A 21,305-nucleotide genomic window follows, 5' to 3' on the forward strand; every position below is an offset into this window, starting at 1 on the left:
AGTGGCATGCTGTTGTTTTAATTCACATTCCGTGGGTAACATAATCGAGCAGTTCTTTATCTTCCTTTGTGAAATGGCTTTCATATTTTTGTCAGTTTTCCTATCTGGTTCATTAGCATTTTCTTGATTTCTAAAAATTCTTCATATGTAAGAGTGAAATCCCTTTGTTATATATATTTTAAAAATATTTTCTACAATGTTCTTTTAATTTTGTTTATGTCAGGGTTTGTTTTCTAGCACACATACTTTAATTTCTTATGTACACCTGAGATTTTATTCTTTGCTTTTTAGCTAAGAAAGTCTTCCCCACTCCAGAGGTATCATAGACATGTACTCACTTGTATTTTCTTCTAATTCTTTTTTTTTTAATTAAAGTTTATTGGGGTGACAATTGTTAGTAAAGTTACATAGATTTCAGGTGTACAATTCTGTAATACATCATCTATAAATCCCATTGTGTGTTCACCACCTAGAGTCAGTTCTCCTTCCATCACCATATATTTGATCCCCTTTACCCTCATCTCCCAGCCCTCACCCCCCTTACCTTCTAGTAACCACTAAACTATTGTCTGTGTCAATGAGTTTATGATTCTTCACTTGTTGTCTTGTTCCTTTGTTGTTTTCAGTTTTATATACCACATATCATGAAATCATATGGCTCTCTACTTTTTCTGTCTGACTTATTTCGCACAGCATTACAATCTTGAGATCTATCCAAGTTATCACAAAAGGTACTATTTCATCTTTTCTAACCGCCGAATAGTATTCCATTGTGTATATATACCACAACTTCTTTATCCATTCATCTATCAAAGGACATTTTGGTTGTTTCCATGTCTTGGCCATCGTAAATAAAGCTACAATGAACATTGGAACACACATGTCTTTATGGATAAATGGTTTCAGATTTTTTTGGGTAGATACCCAGGAGAGGGATTGCTGGGTCATATGGTAATTCTATTCTTAATTTGTTGAGGAACCTCCACACTGCCTTCCATAACGGCTGCACCAGTCTGCATTCCCACCAACAGTGTATGAGGATTCCTTTTTCTCCACAGCCTCTCCAACACTTGTTACTATTTGTCTTGTTGATGATAGCCATTCTGACTGGGGTGAGGTGATATCTCATTGTGGTTTTTACTTGCGTTTCTCTGATGATTAGTGATGATGAGCATTTTTTCTTATGTCCATTGGCCATTTGTATGTCCTCTTTGGAGAAATGTCTCTTCAGGTCCTCTGCCCATTTTTTACCTGGGTTGTTTGTTTTTTTGTTGTTGAGTTGTATGAGTTCCTTGTATATTTTGGATATTAGCCCCTTATCAGAGGCACTATTTACAAAAATCTTCTCCCATTCAGTTGGATGCTTCTTTGTTTTGTCGATGGTTTCTTTTGCTCTGCAGAAGCTTTTAAGTTTCATATAGTCCCATTCATTTATCTTAGCTTTTACTTCCCTTGCCTTTGGGGTCAAATTCATAAAATGCTCTTTGAACCCAAGTTCCATAAGTTTAGTACTACGTTTTCTTCTATGCATTTTATTGTTTCAGTTCTTCTGTTTAGGTCTTTGATCCATTTTGAGTTAATTTTGGTATGTGGTGACAGATAGCAGTCCAGTTTCATTCCTTTGCACGTAGCTTTCCAAATTCTCCCAGCACCATTTATTGAAGAGGCTGTCTTCAATAAACATTGTATGTTTTTTGCTTCTTTGTCAAAAATTATCTGTCCATATTTATGTGGGTTTATTTCTGGGTTCTCAATTCTATTTTATTGGTCTATGTGTCTGCTTTTCTGCCAATACCATACTGTTTTGATTATTGTAGCCCTGCAGTACAAGCTAAAGTCAGGCAGTGTGATACCTCTAGCATTGTTCTTTTTTCTTAAGATTGTTTTGGCTGTTCAGGGGTTTTTGTGGTTCCATACAACTCTGATGATTTTTTGTTCTATTTCTTTAAAAAAATGCCATTGGGATTTTGATGGCGATTGCATTAAATCTACATATTGCTTTGTGTAATATGGCCATTTTAACTATGTTGATTCTTCCAATCTATGAACATGGAATGTTTCCATTTCTGTGTGTCTTCTTCACTTAAAAACGTCTTATAGTTTTCATTATATAGGTCTTTCACATCCTTGGTTAAGTTTATTCTTTTTGTTGTAATTGCAAAAGGAATTATTTTTTGTTTTTTTAAATTTCTTTTTCTGAGATTTCGTTGTTAGTATATAGGAATGCAATGGACTTTTGTACGTTGATTTTGTAGCTGGCAACTTTACTGTATTTGTTGATTGTTTCTAATAGCTTTTTGGTGGAGTCTTTAGGGTTTTCTATATATAGCATCATGTCATCTGCAAAGAGTGACAATTTAGCTTCTTCATTCCCAATTTGGATGCCTTTCATTTCTTTCTCTTGCCTGATTGCTCTGGCAAGGACTTCCAATATTATGTTGAAAAGCAGAGGTGATAGGGGACAGCCCTGTCGTGTTCCTGAACGTAGAGCAAAGGGCTTCAGTTTTTCACCATTAATTATGAGATTAGCTGAGTGTTTGTTATATATGACGTGTACTATGTTAAGGTATTTTCCTTCTATACCTATTTTATCATTTGTTTTAATCATAAATGGATGTTGTGTCAAACGCTTTTTCCGAATCTGTTGATACAATCGTATAATTTTTGTCCTTCATTTTGTTTATGTGATGTATCACATTGATAGATTTGCATATGTTGAACCATCTTTGTGTGCCTGGGATGAACCCCACTTGGTCGTACTGTATAATCTTTTTAATGCGTTGTTGCATTCAATTTGCTAGACTTGTTTAGGATTTTTGCATCAGTATTCATCCGAGATATAGGTCGGTAGTTTTCTTTTTTTGTGTTGTCCTTACCCGGTTTTGGTATCAGGGTAATGTTGGCCTCATAAAACGAGTTAGGGAGTACTGTCTGTTTTTAATTTTTTGAAAGACTTTGAGTAGGATTGGTATTAGATCCTCTCTGAATGTTTGATAGAATTCACTAGTGAAGCCATCTGGTCCTGGACTTTTGCTTTTGGGAAGATTTCGGATGACTGATTCAATTTCCTTACTGGTTATCAGTCTATTTAGATTTTCCAATTCTTTGTGATTCAGCCTAGGAAGGCTGTATGTTTCTAAGAATGTGTCCATTTCTTCTGGGTTATTGAATTTGGTGGCATACAGTCCTTCATCATATTCTTAGATGATCCTTTGTATTCTGTGGCATCTTCTAATTTTTAATAGAATAAAATTTTAACTTTTAACTCATTAATGTTTAAGAAATGTAATAAGGGGAGGTAGAAAACTCTTTTGACTCATTGCACTAAAAGATTTACCTAAAGTCCTTAAGATGGCCAACTGTATGATTTTGTTGTTGAAGAAGTTAGTACTAAGTGAGATGCAGAAGAGGTCCTGGACTGAATTAAGGGGTGCAAGAGACTTTGGTTCTATGTTAGGGACCCCCACTGTGAGCCTTGGGTTTGTAGTCAGAAACGAGAGCCTGTCAGGCTGTGCAATCAGCTATATGAGCGCCCTCCTTGTCAGAGGTCAGACCTGGGTCACCAACCTGAACAATATTCAGAGCTCAGTCCAGGCTACATGGGCTGGCACGTAGTCCTGGCCCAGCTGTTTTCCTGGGATGTAAGGAAGGGACATCACTGAGAACAGAGAAAGGGGCAGAGAGAGATGGGGAAGATAGCCAAGAGCACACCTGCGTCTGGATGGCTGACAGGCCTCATGTGATAGGGAAGAAAAAGCACGAGCCCTGGGTAAACTGAGTTCCAGATACTCCGTCTTCCCTATTTACAAGCTACGCAGCTTTGGGTAAGCGACCCACTTTCTCTGAGGCCCAATGTCACTGTCTGAAATCCGAAGGGGTTGGTCGAGATGGTCTCTAAAGTCCCTCCCAGCCCTGACCCTCTCTGATGTTCTGACCCAAACCCCCAGCAGACCCAGTTGGCTCCCTGGACAGGGAAGGTTGCTCCTCTGTGGAGAAGAAGGCAGTCACAAATGGTGACAGGCTCCTGGAGTTAAGTGCAATCTGCAAATTCCAGGCAGGTTTGTTTTCACGTGCATAATGCATGGTGTGGCTGTTTTGGTTCCAGCCAGTTCAGTGACACCTGTCACACACTGATTAAATGACTCAGCAACAAAAGATAATGTTATCAGCTCTCAGCCATTTCAGTAATAAAGTAGATGTGCGTTCAAAGTGGTGGAAATGTGATTTATCAACATGTTATGAAACATGATTATTTAGCCGTCTTTACCTTCTGCCATTGTTTTCATAAGCACCTTCCCCCCCTTTTTTCTTAAGCACCTTTGTGTAAAATATTTGCAAAACACAAATTTAACAGACTTCTCAGAATGCTGTCTCATGCTTATTTTACTGTGCGTTCCCATTAATAATAGTAATAAAGACATCTCAGGGGCAATTATTCTTTTAATACAAGGCTCACTTAAATATTACAGTAACACTCCACTACCAGGCACTGTAATCATTCTTGGATTTGGTTACACTATGACTTAAACTGTCACACACAGGCTCCCAAGACATGGCTGTCACTTGCACTCTCAAATGGCCTGTAATACGTAGACTCTTTCCCCCAAACGTGCCATGCCCTGAATGATAAGTAACTACTCAGAGAATTCATGCAGTGACTATAGGCCCTGCTTCTCCCTTCCTTCCACATGCATGTCTCTGTTCCAATAATGAGTTCATCTAGCCATGCTCGGGCGGGGAATGTTGGCTCTGCAGGTTATGTACATCCCTGGAGTGGATCCTAACAAATTCCTTTCCGATACTGCTTTTCCTAGACAATAACCCAGTTCTGCAGAGGACCCCTGAACACAAACTACTACTTGACATGTAGGATATCCTCTTAGCAAGTGAGCCCTCGCAAGTCACAAGTACAGGGTGTGTGTGTGTGTGTGTGTGTGTGTGTGTGTGTGTGTGTGTTAGAGACAGAGAGACAATGTGTGTGTCTGCTGGTTAGTTTTTTGTTTTTCTTTACAAGGAATCTAGTGTGGGGAAAGCAGAAATGATATGATCAATATTGATGTTATTCTGCTCAGGTATTCCTAAATATGAAGGTTCGTTTTGAAAATGAAAAATCAATGTTGTATAGCAAATATATACCTGTCACTTTCAGTCCATTGGGGAAAATGGGTCCAGTACTGATTCCGATTGCTCTTTTGGAGGTAAATCTTAAATATTTATTGAACAATGTTATATAAAATCATGTTATATTCATATTACTTTCAGAACAGTAGCTAAAGATACAGAAATGGCACTTTTTGAGATTTGCAGATTGTTGAAAACGGTTAACATGTAAAATATTTTATGGGTGCAAAGAGGGAAACTTAAAAAGCAAAATGCACTTAAGGCTCTAAAATCTTGACTATGTACAGTTCAGCATTTATAAAGCCTGCGGAATAACAACAGCAACAGCAGTACTAATAGCAGCAAAGGCATATATAGTGCTACCACATGCCAGGCTCTATTGGAACTTTATATATTAACTCAGTTAATCCTTACAACAACCCTCGAAGGTAGTTACTGTTATGATTCCCCACTGTACAGATGAGAATTTGCTCAAGGTCTCATAGCTAGTTAAAAAGTCAGAGGATACTGTAAGATATACTTATACTTATACACACACTGTATAGTGTAAGATACTTCTCTCTCCGTCTTCCTTTTCACTTCCTTAAGTGGCAGGAGTGCTGATCCAACTGGTCCACCTAGTAAGTAGCTGACTTTATATTCCCTCCCTCCTGGGTGGTGTGGAAGGGACAGCACTGTCCCTTGTCTGGAGGACTGTCCAGTTCCTTCTGGCTATACTCTGAGGCAGCCAGGGCCAGGCTAACTGGCCACTGGGTCTCTCTCTCTCTCTCTCTCTCTCTCTCTCTCTCTCTCTCTCTCTCTCTCTCTCTCTCTCATTCTGATTCTCTTTCCCCAGGTCTGGACATTTGATGTTGGTTTGGCTTGTTTTGTACCCACCAATGGCAAAATCTAAGACCTGGGTTTGAGTATTGAGGGCTTAAATTGGGCAAAGCAAGTCAAGCTTTGGACTGAGGTTCTTCAGCTGTGCTGGCTTAAGGGGAAAGGACAGTGTATATGACGCAGCCCAGCTTTCAAGGAGGCTGTGCATTGAGGTCCCGTGCCAAAGCCAAAGCAAACTTCCTCCTTCCTTCTCTCCCTTCAACTACTGTTAATTTTGACTGGACATTTTCCCTCACCATTTCCCTAAAGGATTTAGTAAGGGTGTAGGTAGAGTTCAGATATTTCTGGATCCTCTGAGAACCATCAATTAGCATTTTTTACCTCAACTTTTCCCACACAATCTCAACAACATACCCAGCTACATGGACTTGGGATTGTATGTCTGTTTGTGGAGAAGGGTTTGTGCTAAGCTCACAGTTCTCCCCTCCAGTGTGACCAGGGACAAAAATCTGACCGAGATTGGAAATTCAGGTTCCTTTCTGGAACTGCACTTCCTATCCACTCACCTCAAGTCCTAACTGTTTTACACTGCTTTTGGCCAAATGAACTGTTTCATTAACATGCCCCATAACAGACCCATAACACGTTTTATTACAGGACCATAAACCTCTGTGCAGTTTTAAATAATTGAAAATTTTAGTTTGAATCCTGCATATCTCTTCTCTATTTGTTCAGTTTCAGATAGCAAAGACAATGTATTGGTTCCTGAAGCCATGAATAGTAAAATATTTTCAAATTCATCCATTTCTGATTCACCTTTCTTTCTGAGCCCTCAGGAATGACATTTCCCCACCCGCTTGTAGCTAGCTGTAGTTATGTGACAAGTGCTACCCAGTGGGCTGGGAGTACAAGTGCCATTTATGGGCCAAAGCATTTTGTTGCTGGTGTGTGACCCTCCAGAGCTCCCTTCCCCTGCCCCAGTGATTACAGAGAAGATGGGGTCTATATTGATGCAGAGAGAAGAGTTGCCTTGGAAAGTTGCCCAGGCAGTGCAGTTAACATTGTACAAGTGAGAAATCTTCATTGTGTTAAGCCACTATGATTTTGGGGGGTTGTTTGTTACTGCAGCATAACTTAACCTATTCTAACTAATAAGCCATGTCATATTGGAACTTCACATTTTAAGTACATATAGTACTATTTATAGTTAACTGTTATTCTATTACGATTCTTTCTTTGACACTTTACTTATTTATGACAACTTTATCAAGGTATAATTGACATATAATGAATTGTACATATTTAAAGTGTACAAGTTGATGAGTTTTGACATATGTATACACCTGTGAAATCATCATCCCAATTAAGATAATGAACTTATCCATCATCCCAAAAAATTTCCTCGTGCCCCTTTGTGACCCCTGCCTCTCTCTCTTTCCCATCCCTCTTCTCCCAGTTTCAACCATTGATCTATTTTCTGTTGCTATACATTTTCAAGAATTTATATAAATGGAATCTTACAATTTATATAAATGGAATCTTACAATATGTTTTCTTTTTGCCTGGCTTCTTCCACTCAGCATAATTAGTTTTCGACTTATCCATGTCAATGCGTGTATCAGTAGTTCATTTCTTTTACTTTCTGAGTAGCAGTCTATTGGAAGAATCACCACAATTTGTGTATTAACTTGCTTATTGATGGATATTTGTGTTATTTCCAATTTTCAGCCATTACAGGTAAAGCTGCTATGAACATTCATGTGCAAGTCTTTACATGGACAAATGCTTTAATTTTTTGAGGGGATGGTAAATATTTAGGAGTGGAATGGCAAGTTCATATGATAGAAATGTTTACCTGCTTAAGAAACCACCAAACTATTTTCCAAAGTATTTGTAGCATTTTATATTCCTACCATCAGTGTAAGAGAATTCCAATTGCTCTAATCCTTGAAATGCTTGGTACGGTCTGAACTTTAATTTTTTTTTTAATTAAAGGTTATTGGGGTGACAATTGTTAGTAAAGTTACATAGAATTCAGGTGTACACTTCTGTAACACATTATCTATATCTCAAATTGTGTGTTCACCACCCAGAGTCAGCTCTCTTTCCATCACCATATATCAGACCCCATTTACTCTCTTCTAGAGACCCCTCCCCCTTACCTTCTGGTAACCCCTAAACTATTTTCTATGAGTTCCTTCATTTGTCTTATTCTTTTGTTGTTTTCAGTTTTATATACCACATATCAGTGAAATCATATGGTCTTCTGCTATTTCTGTCTGACTTATTTCTCTTAGCATTATAATCTCAAGATCCATCCATGTTGTCACAAATGGTACTATTTCATCTTTTCTTGCCGATGAATAGTATTTCATTGTGTTTATATACCAAAACTTCTTTATCCATTCATCTATCGAAGGACATTTTGGTTGTTTCCATGTCTTGGCTACCATAAATAAAGCTACAAGGAACATTGGAGCACACATGTCTTTATGGATGAATGATTTCAGGTTTTGGGGGTAGATACCCAGGAGAGGGATTGTTGCGTCATGTGGTAATTCTATTCTTAACTTTTTGAGGAACCTCCACACTGCCTTCCATAGCGGCTGCACCAGTCTGCATTCCCACCAACAGTGTATGAGGGTTCTTTTTTCTCCACAGCCTCTCCAACACTTGTTACTATTTGTCTTGTTGATGATAGCCATTCTAACTGGGGTGAGGTGATATCTCATTGTGGTTTTTATTTGCATTTCTCTGATGATTAGTGATGTTGAGCATTTTTTCATATGTCTATTGGCCATTTGTATGTCCTCTTTGGAGAATGAACTTTAATTTGTTTTTTTTAAGATTTTTTTTTATTTTTATTGGGGAAGGGAAACAGGACTTTATTGGGGAATAGTTTTTATTTCCAGGACTTTTTTTCCAAGTCAAGTTGTCCTTTCAGTCTTAGTTGTGGAGGGCACAGCTCAGCTCCAGCTCAGTTGCCATTGTTAGTTGCAAGGGATGCAGCCCACCATCCCTTGCGGGAGTCGAACGGCTACCTTGTGGTTGAGAGCCCACTGGCCCATGTGGGAATTGAACCGGCAGCCTTTGGCATTAGGAACATGGAGCTCTACCGGCTGAGCCACCGGGCCGGCCCTGATGAACTTTAATTTTGATTAAATTACTATACTATCCCAAATTCACAGTTTTGTTCCCAATGTCATCAACTTAGGTTCTTTATACTTCTTGCAATAGTCTCTTAACTGGCACTCCTCCTTCAGATAAATTGTGGTTGTCAGATAGGAACTCTGTGAACTTCCTCCCACCACCTATAAACTTAGCTCTATCAGTACCCATCATTCCTACCTTGCCTCCTGTCAGAACAGGGGAGCTGTGTCTTCACCCCCTCCTGTCAAAGTTCCTTTCTCCCCCAACACCGTGCCCTGGACCCCATTCTCCTCTTGTGAAGGCTCACTCTGTCAGGCATCTTTTTCTCTCTGCTATCTTCCACTTTCCCAATGATATGGTACTTGTTCCTCAGTCTAATAATATATTCAATTCTTGCCCATCTTTTAAAAACAAAACAAAATAAAGACTATCTTGTGACCCGTATTTTCTTTAAGCTACCACCCAATCTGTCTCTTTCCATGTAAAGTTAAATTTATTGGGGGAAAAAAATTGGAAAATTTCCATTTTCTCCTCAATCCACTGCAATCTAGCGTTTATCCCACTCTCTATTGAATGTGTTCTCACTTAGCTCACCAGTGACCAACATGTTCCTAAATCTAATACTTCCCAAATTTTCATTCACTCGACCTTTGGGTAGCCTTTACACACTTGATCACTTCCTTCTTTACACTTTCCTTCTGGCTTCTCTGGGTGCTTCTGCTTTGTCTCCTTTTCTCTTTCGCTTTCCTTCACTGTACTCCCATATGTTATTCTGTCCAGGCTGTGACTTTGGCCTTTCTCATTCCCTTCCACGGCTTCACTTCCACCTTAAGGTCAATGACTACTGAAATTATGACTCCATTCCAGCCATCCTTGTAAACTCCAAAGCCACAGAGCCAGCTGCCTTCACTTGGATATCCCGTGGATCCTGGCATTGAATACATACGAAGTCTCACAGTTAAGTTTACAAACTTGTTTCAATGATGGTGCTAACCTTTTTTGACATCAGAGGGATTATTCATTATGAATTTGTACCAACCAGACAAAGAGTTAACCAAGTTTACGATCTGGAAGTGCGGAAAAGGCTGCGTGAAAAAGTTGGATGACCTGAATTTTTCGCCGACAATTCATGGCTCTTGCATCACGACAATGCACCAGCTCACACGGCACTGTCTGTGAGGGAGTTTTTAGCCAGTAAACAAATAACTGTATTGGAACACCCTCCCTACTCACCTGATCTGGCCCCCAATGACTTCTTTCTTTCCCTAAAGATAAAGGAAATATTGAAAGGAAGACATTTTGATGACATTCAGGACATCAAGGTTAATACAGCAACAGCTCCGAAGGCCATTCCAGAAAAAGAGTTCCAAAATTGCTTTGAAGTGTGAACTAGGCACTGGTGTTGGTGTGTAGCTTCCCAAGGGGAGGACTTTGAAGGTGACCATAGTGATATTCTGCAATGAGTTACATAGCACTTTTTCTAGGATGAGTTCATGAACTTAACTGTCAGACCTCGTATAAAACTTGCTTCACCACCCTCTTCCTCAAATCTGCCTTTCCTCCTATGTTCTCATCTCTGTGAATATAGAATTGTGTGGCCAACTGAATGCCCTTGACCTCTAAGCTGTTCCCCAACCCCCATCATCATTTACTTAGTTAGAGACACTACATCTTTGAGAGCTCTTGAGTCCATCTCCTCCCCACCCCTTAGCTGAGGCTGGCACCTCTCACCTGGATTGCTGCAACCGGCCTCCAAAATGCCTTTTGGCTTCCAGTCTTTCTCACCTGCAGTTCATTCCCAGGCAGTGATCTGGTTCCTGCCTACCTCTCCAGGCTCATCTCCTGCTACTTCCTCTCTATGCTCCAAATCTTACAAGCTCCAGCCATACTGAATAGCCTGCATTTCTTTGAATGGGCCACGCTTTTGTGCTTCCTGCTTTCCCCTTGGACTGGAGAACCCTCCTTCAATGTTCTTTGTCTTACAAATTTCTTTTGTCTTTTAGATTCAGCTCAGTTTTGCCTCCCTAATGGAGTCTTCCACTGGATTAGCCTGACTCTCCTATGGGATCTTTCCCATTCTGTGTATACCTTTGTCATTGCACTTTCATCAGTACTACTCTGGAAGCTGTAACTGTTAGCTTATGTGGCAAAAGAGTTTGTAGATGTGATTAAGTTAAGAATCCTGAGATGAGGAGGTTATCCTAGATTATCTGGGCAGGCCCTAAATGTAATCTCAAGTGTCCTTATAAGAGTCAAAGGCAGAGGGAGATTGGACTTGAAGGCAATGGAACCACTTAGGCAAGATAATACACTGCTGGCTTTAAAGATGGAGGAAGCGTCCACTGGACAAGGAATGCAATTCTAAAATCTGAAAAAGGAAAACAAACAAATTCCCCTCCTGAGAGCCACTGGAGGGAGTGCAGCCCTGTTGACATCTTGATTTCAGCCATGAAATTTGTTTCAAACTGATCTGATAACTGTAAGAGAATAAATGTATATTGTTTTAAGCTACCAAGTTTGTGGTCATTTGTTACAGCAGCAATTGGAAACTAATACCCTGGGCCTTCTCTAGCTGTGCTCCTTCTCTTGGGGTGAAGAGTCTATGTCCTCATATCTAGACCAGGCACCAGGTAACCAGGATTCTGGAATCCCTCATTTAAGAAATTCTTACTCAAAGCCGATTTCCAGAACCTAAATATCTCTTTCCTAAGTCTGTCCTTTTGAGACAGACTGCACTGCTGGTAGGTTCATGCAAGGGTCTGAAGGGTAGTTAAAGGAGCCACTGTTTGTGGGGGTGAGCTGCTGTAGAGATAACAGACTGAAGGGCACAAAACTTGAAGCCAGGAGAGCAGAGAGAAGGTATTACGGTAATTCAGGCAAGAGCTGACAGTAGTGGTGGAAATGGTGAAAAGTGGCTGGACTCTGGATGTGCTTTGAAAAGAAAGGCAGTGGGCTTTACTGACAATTTGGATGGGAGTTATGAGAGAAAGAGAGGGTAAGTGTAATTCCATGGTTTCTGGCCTGAACAACAAGAAAAATGACATTGCATTCACTGAGATAGTAAAGAAGGGAGAGAGAACAGATTTAAGGGTAAAGATAAGTGGCCCAATTGTAAACGCATTCCATTTAAGATGCCCGTTAGACAGACAGGAAAATGGGTAGGCAGTTGGACATTTGAGTGAATCTTGCCTTTCTCAAAGACTGTATGCTTCTAGCAACTAGAATAGGGTATTGAAATAGGAGATTCTTAATATTTGATGGGCCAAATGAGTATGTGACATTTCTCCATAGAAATGTTTCAAGGTTTACCCACAGTTTTCTATCCTCACATCTCTGGTTGGTTAATAATATCAGGCCTATTGATTAGACAGCCTGGCCAACTGCATAAACCAGGGATATTAACAATCTGGTTGTTTAGTATCTTCTTGTTCTTGGCTCTCTCAAACATTTTGATTATGACGAGGGCTGATATTGAATATTAATACCCAGTGGATCAAAGTCAGATCCATGTCTTATTATCCTAGTGTTGAACTTAATTTACCGATTGTAAGAAAATTTGTCCTGTAATTATAGAATGTATAGTAATATTGACTTCTTTGTTCCATCTCTGAAATTATCTTCTTTTCCACTCCTCACCCCCATGTTTGGAAAAGTTTGCTGCCAGAGCTGTTGTTATTTCAGTCTGCTTGAATGCATTCTGGATACTCATGGGGACTGAAAGAGTGTCTGATGATGGTGAATAGTCTATGAAGGTTAGTTATTGAGAAAATGTTAATTTGACGAATGACTAATAATGCTGATCTTCCTGGCTCTGAATTTACAGACACAATAAAACTATATGTCTATAAAACTTAGTATGTTTTATAATATTAAAAAGGTCTCAGCTCTGTTGAAAGATGTTGAGGACTAGATTGCTCATGCATTTTTTCTTATGCCTTTTCTATAGTCACACTTTCCCCCCCCACTTCCCCGATCCTGAAGTTTCTCTTGTCAAGCTCACGAATGACTTGTACAGTAAAAAAAAAACTCTGTAGTCATTGTTTTTGATCCTCATTTTAGTGATCCTCTCAGCAGTATTTGACCCAGTTGACTGCTCTCTTCTTAAACACTTCCTTTATTTGGATCATTGTCTCTCTTGGTGTGATGGTTAATTTTATGTGTCAACTTGACTTGGCCGCAGGGTTCCCAGACATTTGGTGAAACCTTATTCTGTGGTGTCTGTGAGGGTGCTTCTGGATGGGATTAACATTTAACTCAGTAGACTGAATAAAGCAGATTGCCTTCCCTAATGTAGGTGGGCCTCATCCACTCTATTAATGACCAGAAAAGAACAAACGGGCTGAGTAAGAGGGAACTCCTGCTGCCTGAATGGCTTGAGCTGAAACATTGGTCTTTTCCTGCCTTTGGTCTTGAATTAAAACATCAGCTCTTCTTGGTTCTTGAGCCCATGGGCTCACCTGGTTCTTAGGCCTTTGAACTCAGACTGGAACTATACCATCCGCTCTCCTGCATCTCCTACAGATTTGGGGATTTCTCAACCTTCATAATTGCATGCCAATTCTTTATAATGAGTTTCTTTATATATATATATATATATATTGTTTATTTGCTTGTAGGCCACCTCCTCCACCAGAATGTAACACTATGAGCACAGAATATTCCCATCCCTGAAACTGTGACTAGCAGATAGTAGGCACTCAATAAATATTTGTGGACTATATGTTTGCTTGTATGTATTTTTCTAAGGCCTAAGACTAGGCCTAAGCACTACTTGTGCTTATGTGCATATTTCTTTATGGGTGCTCAAAGCATCTCTACAAATGTTACCTTATTTATCCCCATCCTGTAAGAAGGAGAGGAGGGGAACCATTTAACTATGACTCACACCCATTGGTGGAAGGGGACGTGTAGTCCTTGAAGATCTTAATGCCCTGTGTTTTGAAGATAAGAGTGCCTCAAGAGGGGCCACTGGGCATAACCTCACTTGCCTCATGAGCACAATATATCTTGGAATCCTGTCTTGGAAGAATTTATTTATTTTGTAAGGCCGTGCATTTGGCTACAAGACCTGGTCAGCAACAATATACTCAGTCAATATAAATTTTCAACATTTAAATTTCTTTGCCAACTGGAAAAACTACAATTAAAAGTTGTGGTTTCAGGATTCACAAGTGCACATGTGGTATGATGAAGGAATGGTTTTAGACACCCTTTGGAACTTGTCTTCTGAACCCAGTAATTAAGGAAATAGATTATCACACCAATAACCTTTCAGTGTCCTGTGAATACTGTTACATGAATCTATGACTTTCTTCTTGCCCCCTTTATTAGCTAGATTAGGTATTTCAGTGACAATTTATGAACAAAAATGCATGTGATTTCTTTTACATTAAGATTTTCTCAGGAGGGAGATGATACATAATAAACCTTTAAAGTAGATGCACTAATACTTCAAGTCTTAAATAGTTCTATAGTCAGTCACGAGCCAAAAATCATATTTTTATAATGTGTTTATTTGTGTACAAAATATGTTGTAATTTACTGATGCATGTGCAGCAAAATATTCTATTACATACAATAAAAATACACCTTTTCCTCCCCTGCCCCTGCCCTTGGAAATAGCAACACTGTTTTGGCAATTCAGCAGCTAAAAGTGAAATGACATCGTAAAGCAGTAGTGGGATGTGTTCACTTGACAAATGTGATGTATAATTTGAGTATACAAGCATGTCTTCCTTAGTTTTTCTCACAGAACAGGAAATTCCACATCCTGAACACCTCCAGAAGATACAAATAATTTGTATATATATGTACACATGTATACACTGTATATGTAAAGTGCCACCAAGCCTCTGTCCTTGTGAGTTTGCTGTGTGCATGTGTGTTCTCTTCCCAAAGTCAGATTCACGCTGTCGGCATCTCAGAGTACACCAGCAGGCACCTAGAAGCTCACCAAAGGCCAGCTTGTTCGGGGGGTGGTGTTGGTGAGAGGACAGACGGAGCCTTCAGACCTCACTGGGGGACCTGGAGCGGAAGGGCACTTTGGACTGGAAACAGCCACAGAACAGGAGCCACAGGGCGCGCTGGATCTCCTGGTTGCGGAAGGCATAGATGACAGGATTGATCATGGAGTTGTAGGTGGCAGGCAGCAGGGTGGCGTAGGTGTAGACGGCCGGGTCCTCGCGGCTGCCCACCACGCAGTAGATGGCGAAGGGCAGCCAGCTGACACCGAAAGTACCCAGCACCACTGCCAGCGTACCCACGCCCTTTCTGGTGGCCGCGAGGTGGGGGGGCGCCAAGCAGTGCTGCTGCAGCGCGATCTGGTGAGCGTGGCGCCAGACCACCTGGCAGATGCGCACGTACAAGTGCAGCATGACGCCGAAGACCGCGAAGAAGGTGGCGGAGAGCAGCGCCACGTGGCTGCGCGTCAGTGGGCGCACCACGCTGCAGGCGGCACGCTCTGCCAGGCAGTTCCAGCCGAGCACCGGCAGCAGCCCGAGGCCTAGGGACACCGTCCAGGTGGCGGCGAGCAGAAGGTGCACGCCCAACAGGGTCCGGCGCGAGTAGTAGGTGAGTGCGTTGTACAGGGACAGATAGCGGTCCACGGTGATGGCCAGCAGGCTGCTGACTGAGGCAGCGAAGGAGGACACGAGGAAGCCCACGGTGAGCAGGCTCACTGTGTCCGAGGGCACCACGTACTGGAACACGAAATGCAGGATCAGCCCACAGCCCGCCAGGAGATCTGCGGTGGCCAGGCTGCCCACCAGCACAAACATGGGTGTGCGTAGCGCCGGCGTGGACGCGATGAGCGCCACGACCAGCGCGTTTTCTCCTGCGATCACTGTCCCCGACACGCACAGCAGCACGTCCCATGGGTTCACCGCTGACAGGAGCAGCCCAGGCGGCCCGGTGGCCATCTGCGAAGACAGCTCCAGAGACCCGTTAGCCGTGCCGCTGGCTCCCAGCGCAGCCGCAGCCGCTGCAGGGGGCCCCCATTCACCGGTGTCCCGCGCCCCTACTGCTGTGGCCGCTCTCTCGGCTGCCACTGCCACCACCTGGGACTCGTTGAGCGAGGAGGCGCTGGCGTTCATCGCGGCAGGACACTGCACCCTGAATGGAGAGGGAGAGCAAGCGTCAGGTGTGCGGTGCCGGCTGCCAGGGAACTACCCCGGGCTCAGGGGTCCCGCTCGTCTTGGCCGGCCCGCCCTGGATTCCAAAGCAGACGGAGGAAGCAGCGGTTAAGTGACAGCCCCAAAGAAATAAATACCTGTTGAATGAGTGAGTGAATGAAATGCACACGGGTGTCCTCACGGATATGTGAGGTTTTGCACAGATATGCACACAGATAACATGCGCTCACATGCACACAGATCTATCCTGGAAGTTTGCCTGCATTTACTTGCGCATCGAGCTGGGGGTGTCAGGCCCGCCGGGGCTCTGCCCGGGGGACTCAGGGCGCTCTCTTACCCTGGGCAGCAGAGTCGCTGTCCGCAGTGCTGAAAGCGGAGTTTCAGCGCTCGGAAGCCCAGCAGGCCCTAGAAGCCACGGAGACCTCTAGAAAGGGGCCTTGGAAGAAGAGAAGTTGGGGTGCGTGTGTAGGGGGAGGTTGTGGGGCCAAGCTTGGCTGCATTTCTCCAGCTTCAGGAAGGACTCATCCCCTGGCCATCCTCACTCCTTCCCCTCTCCACACCCTCAAAGTTCCTCTCCGGAGCCCAAATGCTCACCTAGGGAGTCAGGGCTTCAGAAAGTCTCTGGTCATGAGCGCTGTGGCTGGGCGCCAGGCTGCGAGCCGGGCGCAGACAGAGCAGATGCCTGCGAAGCGGCCGGGCCGGCGGAGAGAAGCGCGGGGCGCTTGTGGCTGGGAGGGCGCCGCGGAGAGTGGGAGACAGTCGGTGGCAGCAAAGGCGGTTACGAGCAGCGCGCCCGCTGGAGATTGACAGGCAGGGCGTGCTGACGTCAGGCTCCTGGCTGCACAGTCGCTGTCCCCGCCCGCCCACCACTACCACCTCCTTTCCCGTCTCCCTTTCCCCAAATGATGTCTCACAGGGGTCAAGGAGGGAGGAGAAGCTGGAGCGGCCGCCTCCGGGCAAGAACCTCCAGGAATGGGATGAGGGAAAGAGACAGAGAGGGAGAAAGGAGTGAAGAAGACTCGGGCCGGGCGGGCGAGGAGGGTAAGCTGAGAGGGAAGTGAGCTGGCAGGGAAATGGGGAGTGGTGAGTTGCCTTGGACAGGCAGCAAAGCCCAGGGTCAAAGGTAACTGAGGGGGTCAGGTCCAATAAGAAGCCGAGGAGCGGGCGGAGGTTGGGGCAGTGGGTCTGAAGGTAGTTGTTACCTTTAGAAACGGTAGTAGTGCTTTGGGGGACGAAATGAACCGGGGGTGGGGTGGGCGTGGAGGGATGAGCTTTTTTTTAAATGGTGTGGAACAGAAGGCTGAGCAAAGTCAAAGAAGATATGCAGAGTTGTGGGGAACGGAGAGAAGATGGGACGTTTGCGGAAAAAAATCTCTTCTTTTGAAGGTTACCTGGGCAATTCCTCTCTCCCTTCCTTCCTGTCTCTCCCACTCTCTCTCTTGAACTCTGCACAGCAGGTTTCACCGTGATCTTCCCATCCCAGCCCAATGTTTCCCCATTTCAGTATCCGATAGTGCCTTTGGAGCTTGCTCTTTAATTAAAGACCAGGTCTGTGTCTTGTTAGAAAATAAGAAAACAGCAAAATGTGATTTACTTTGCTGGCAACAGACTTTGCCCTGTTAATTAGTACCCTATAAAGCAAATTACAGGATGAAAATAGTGATAACTCAGCTGCACAGACTTCAGTAGGCAGGAGTTTTATTTTCAGCCCAGATAAATCATCCTTTTTGGTTTAACGGTGTTTTATCAGTAAAATATAAATATTAAACTTCTTTGTTTTAATCAACCAGAATCTCCAATAGCTAGCTGTACTTGGGCAAAAGCTCAAAAACTGAAAGAGTTGACTGCATCTAGGGCTCTAAAATAAATAATTGCACATTGGTGTGATGACATTATACCAAGGGCAGAGTCATGATTTTAGGGGCCGCGTGCTCTGGGCAAAGTGAAAAACAGACATTTGTTATTGATGTTTACCCCCTTATTTCTCCATGAATCCCTTCTCCCACCACCTGGCTTTGCTTTGTCTTTAGCCCCAGAGGTCTAAAAAGGAAAAAAATATATATACCCAACTGTCTATAGGCTGGGGTGGGAGGTGTATTTTCACCCTGGCCTGCTCCATGTAAACATGGTCTCGAAGTCCAGTCTATGCCTGCCCTCCTGCCTCAGTGCAGCTGAACTTAACTAGAGAAAAGAAGGGAAACTGTAAAACTGTTCAATTCTTTCCTGCGATAGACAACGTTAGACCATAAAACGAGTTTACACACAATGAGTTTATAAAATTCTCACACAACCATTTTCATGAACCCCAGAATTGGCTGAAGTCCTAAGTTTCTGAAAAGAGCCACTTGGATTTCAGTAAAAGATTGTCATTAAAAGGCAAGAATGTTATTTCAGAGCTGTCAAGCCACTATCATAACATGTTAATCACGAATTTTCCTATCAAATAAAGGTCCAAGGGGAGGAGAATCCTCCCTAATGTTTAAATGTGTTACATTTTTACATGCAACAATGCAGCAGAAAAGTGTGGGATTAAAGCTGAACCAACAGAGATCCTATGATTTGGTCATCCTTGGGCTTTCACTATTGACAAGAATGGATTTTTCACTGTTTTCAGGAAGAGGACAACACATGTAGAATCATGTTCATAAATGCTCATTGAGGATTTGTAGACTGTCTTTGCATTATGCCAGTCTGTGGTAATCTCTTTCAGATGATAGACTGGATCCTGAGAACAGACAGTACACAAACGAGTTTCAAGCTCCTCGTTGTTTTCCCCATGCCCACCCATCCCTGGGAGGCAGAAGATGGGAAAGAAGAAAGATGTGTGGTCATTGGTTATGAATGGGTATGAGATGAACTTCTTTGCCTGCTCCTCACAAGTACCTGCCCTTCCAGAAGCCTTCTAGAATGTTCTATGGTTCAGCCTGTAAACCATACGACTTTTTCCACTCCCAGCCTAGCATTTGGGAAGATTGACACCTGACCCAAGGCAAGACAAGACCAGGCATCCTTTGCTGTTAACCAAATTCCACATCTTGAAAATTTGAGCTAAGAGACATTGTGACAGTAGACAGTCAGTGTTAGGCTCTGGACCTGATAGACCATGGTTAACTAGGGTTGGAGCATTCATGTTGAGCCTCATGTGAAATAAGTAACCAAAGGGAGTCAGTTGCGATGAAAGAATGAAGCAGATGTGCAGAGAGGAACAGAGATGGAGATAAATGACTGAGAGATGGAAGGAATGACCTCAGTACCTGAGTGTCTGGCTCCTGGCTCTGGAAGTTGTTCATCTAAGTAATCATAAAATCTTTTTACCAGCAGTGAAACTCCTGAAATAGTGGATTGGAGTTTGGAATAATTACAATAAAGGAATTTTACCAACAATCCAGCTTCAAGTCACTTAGTGTAATTTCAGATTTAAGGCACTAACTAGACCTCTTCTGCAGACCTTTTGTTTGTTACACTCACACACAGTCTTCTATATGGCATAAGATGCAGGCTAACACTTGGTTCTCTCTTGGCCAAGTGTTAAGATTAACTCAGTGGCTGCATCAGGAACTCTATACCTTGGTTGCCTTTGACTCTCTATTTTGCGATAGATCTCAGGATACCTCAGCATCTGCTCTGTTATAAATTCATAGTCACTTTCCAGGTGTGTCCTTTTCTGGCCCAGATCTTTTCAAATCAATTCTATTTTACAAATCAGCTGCAGTCAGCCTAGCTGTCTAGACCTTATAAAGCTATGTTGGAAAGACTAGCAATTCTGGACTCTCTGAGGATCTGCAGATATTCATACATAAGCACACATACACACACACACACACACACACACACTCTACTTGATTCTATCTTTTAAAAAATATATTGGCATGACATTGATTAATAAAACTATATAGGTTTCAAGTATACAGCTCTATAATACATCATTGTAGATTGCATTGTGTGCTCACCACCCGAAGTGAAATCTCCTTCCATCACCATCTATTTGATCCCCTTTGCCTTGTCTTCCACCCCGCACCCCCATTACCCTCTGGTGACAACCATGCTATTATCTGTGTCTATAAGATTTTGTCTTTTTTGTTCATTTGTTGCTTTCAGTTTTATATCCCACATGTGAGTGAAAAATCATACATTTTTTACTTTTTCTTTCTGACTTATTTCACTTAGCATGATAATCTCAAGATCCATTCATGTTGTCGCAAATGGCAGTATTTCATGTTTTCTTATGACTGAGTAGTATTCCATTGTATATATATACCACATCTTCTTTATCCAATCATCTATCGAAGAGCGTTTTGGTTGTTTCCATGTCTTGGCCATTGTGATTAATACTGCAATGAACATAGAGGTACATTTATCTTTTGAATAAATATTTTCAATTTTTTTGAGTAGCTACCAGGAAGAGGGATTGCTGGGTCATATGGTAACTCTATTCTTAATTTTTTGAAGAACCACTATGGAAAGCATTGCAGAGTTTCCTCTACTTGGTTCTTAGAGACAAACAATTCAGTTTCCTACTGGGAAATAGAATATAAGTCAATTTGGCGGTACACAGATACTTGCACTAACAGCTCAGGAAGAGAGCAGATGCTGAGTGAGATGTATAAAGCTGTTACTAAGAAAGATTGCTGTTGAAAAGGGCAAGAATCACAAAGGGCCATTGTATTCTCTACATTATTTGTCCAGATGCAGGATGCTGGATGGAGTGTAATCTTTTGGGGATACCTGCTGAGACAGATGAATTATATTCAAAATCTCTTTTTTTTCCTGCTTCCGCCTGTCCCCAAGTTCTCACCCTCCGGCATAAGTGGTGTGTCACAATGTCCAAGACACCTACTTCCTTAGCATGTCCAAGCATTCTGGATGGTCATGCTTAATGCCAGGTGAACCGTGTTCATTCACTCCAAAGGGCTGTTATCCTAGGAAGTTGGTATCACCTGATATTTCCACCAAAGTTAGAAAAGCAGCAGACCACCATTATTGTCATTACATGTCCACAAGATGGAGAACATTGTGGAGTGCAGTTGAATTTTTTTTTAAACTGAATTGTTGGTGAGCAACATTTTTTTTTTACATGAGAAAAAA

General features: G+C 42.3%; 1 protein-coding gene across 1 annotated transcript; it reads right to left on the bottom strand.

Moving 5' to 3' along the window:
• Window positions 1–14,698: 14,698 nt before the first annotated feature.
• Window positions 14,699–16,217, bottom strand: GPR6 (G protein-coupled receptor 6). Its single transcript, XM_081037870.1, has one exon. The coding sequence runs from the start codon at window positions 16,179–16,181 to the stop codon at window positions 15,096–15,098; it is 1,086 nt and encodes a 361-aa protein (XP_080893996.1). The 5' UTR covers window positions 16,182–16,217; the 3' UTR covers window positions 14,699–15,095.
• Window positions 16,218–21,305: the final 5,088 nt, after the last annotated feature.

The sequence above is a fragment of the Rhinolophus hipposideros genome (genome assembly GCF_964194185.1).
Source record: "Rhinolophus hipposideros genome assembly, chromosome: 3".
NCBI lineage: Eukaryota > Metazoa > Chordata > Mammalia > Chiroptera > Rhinolophidae > Rhinolophus > Rhinolophus hipposideros.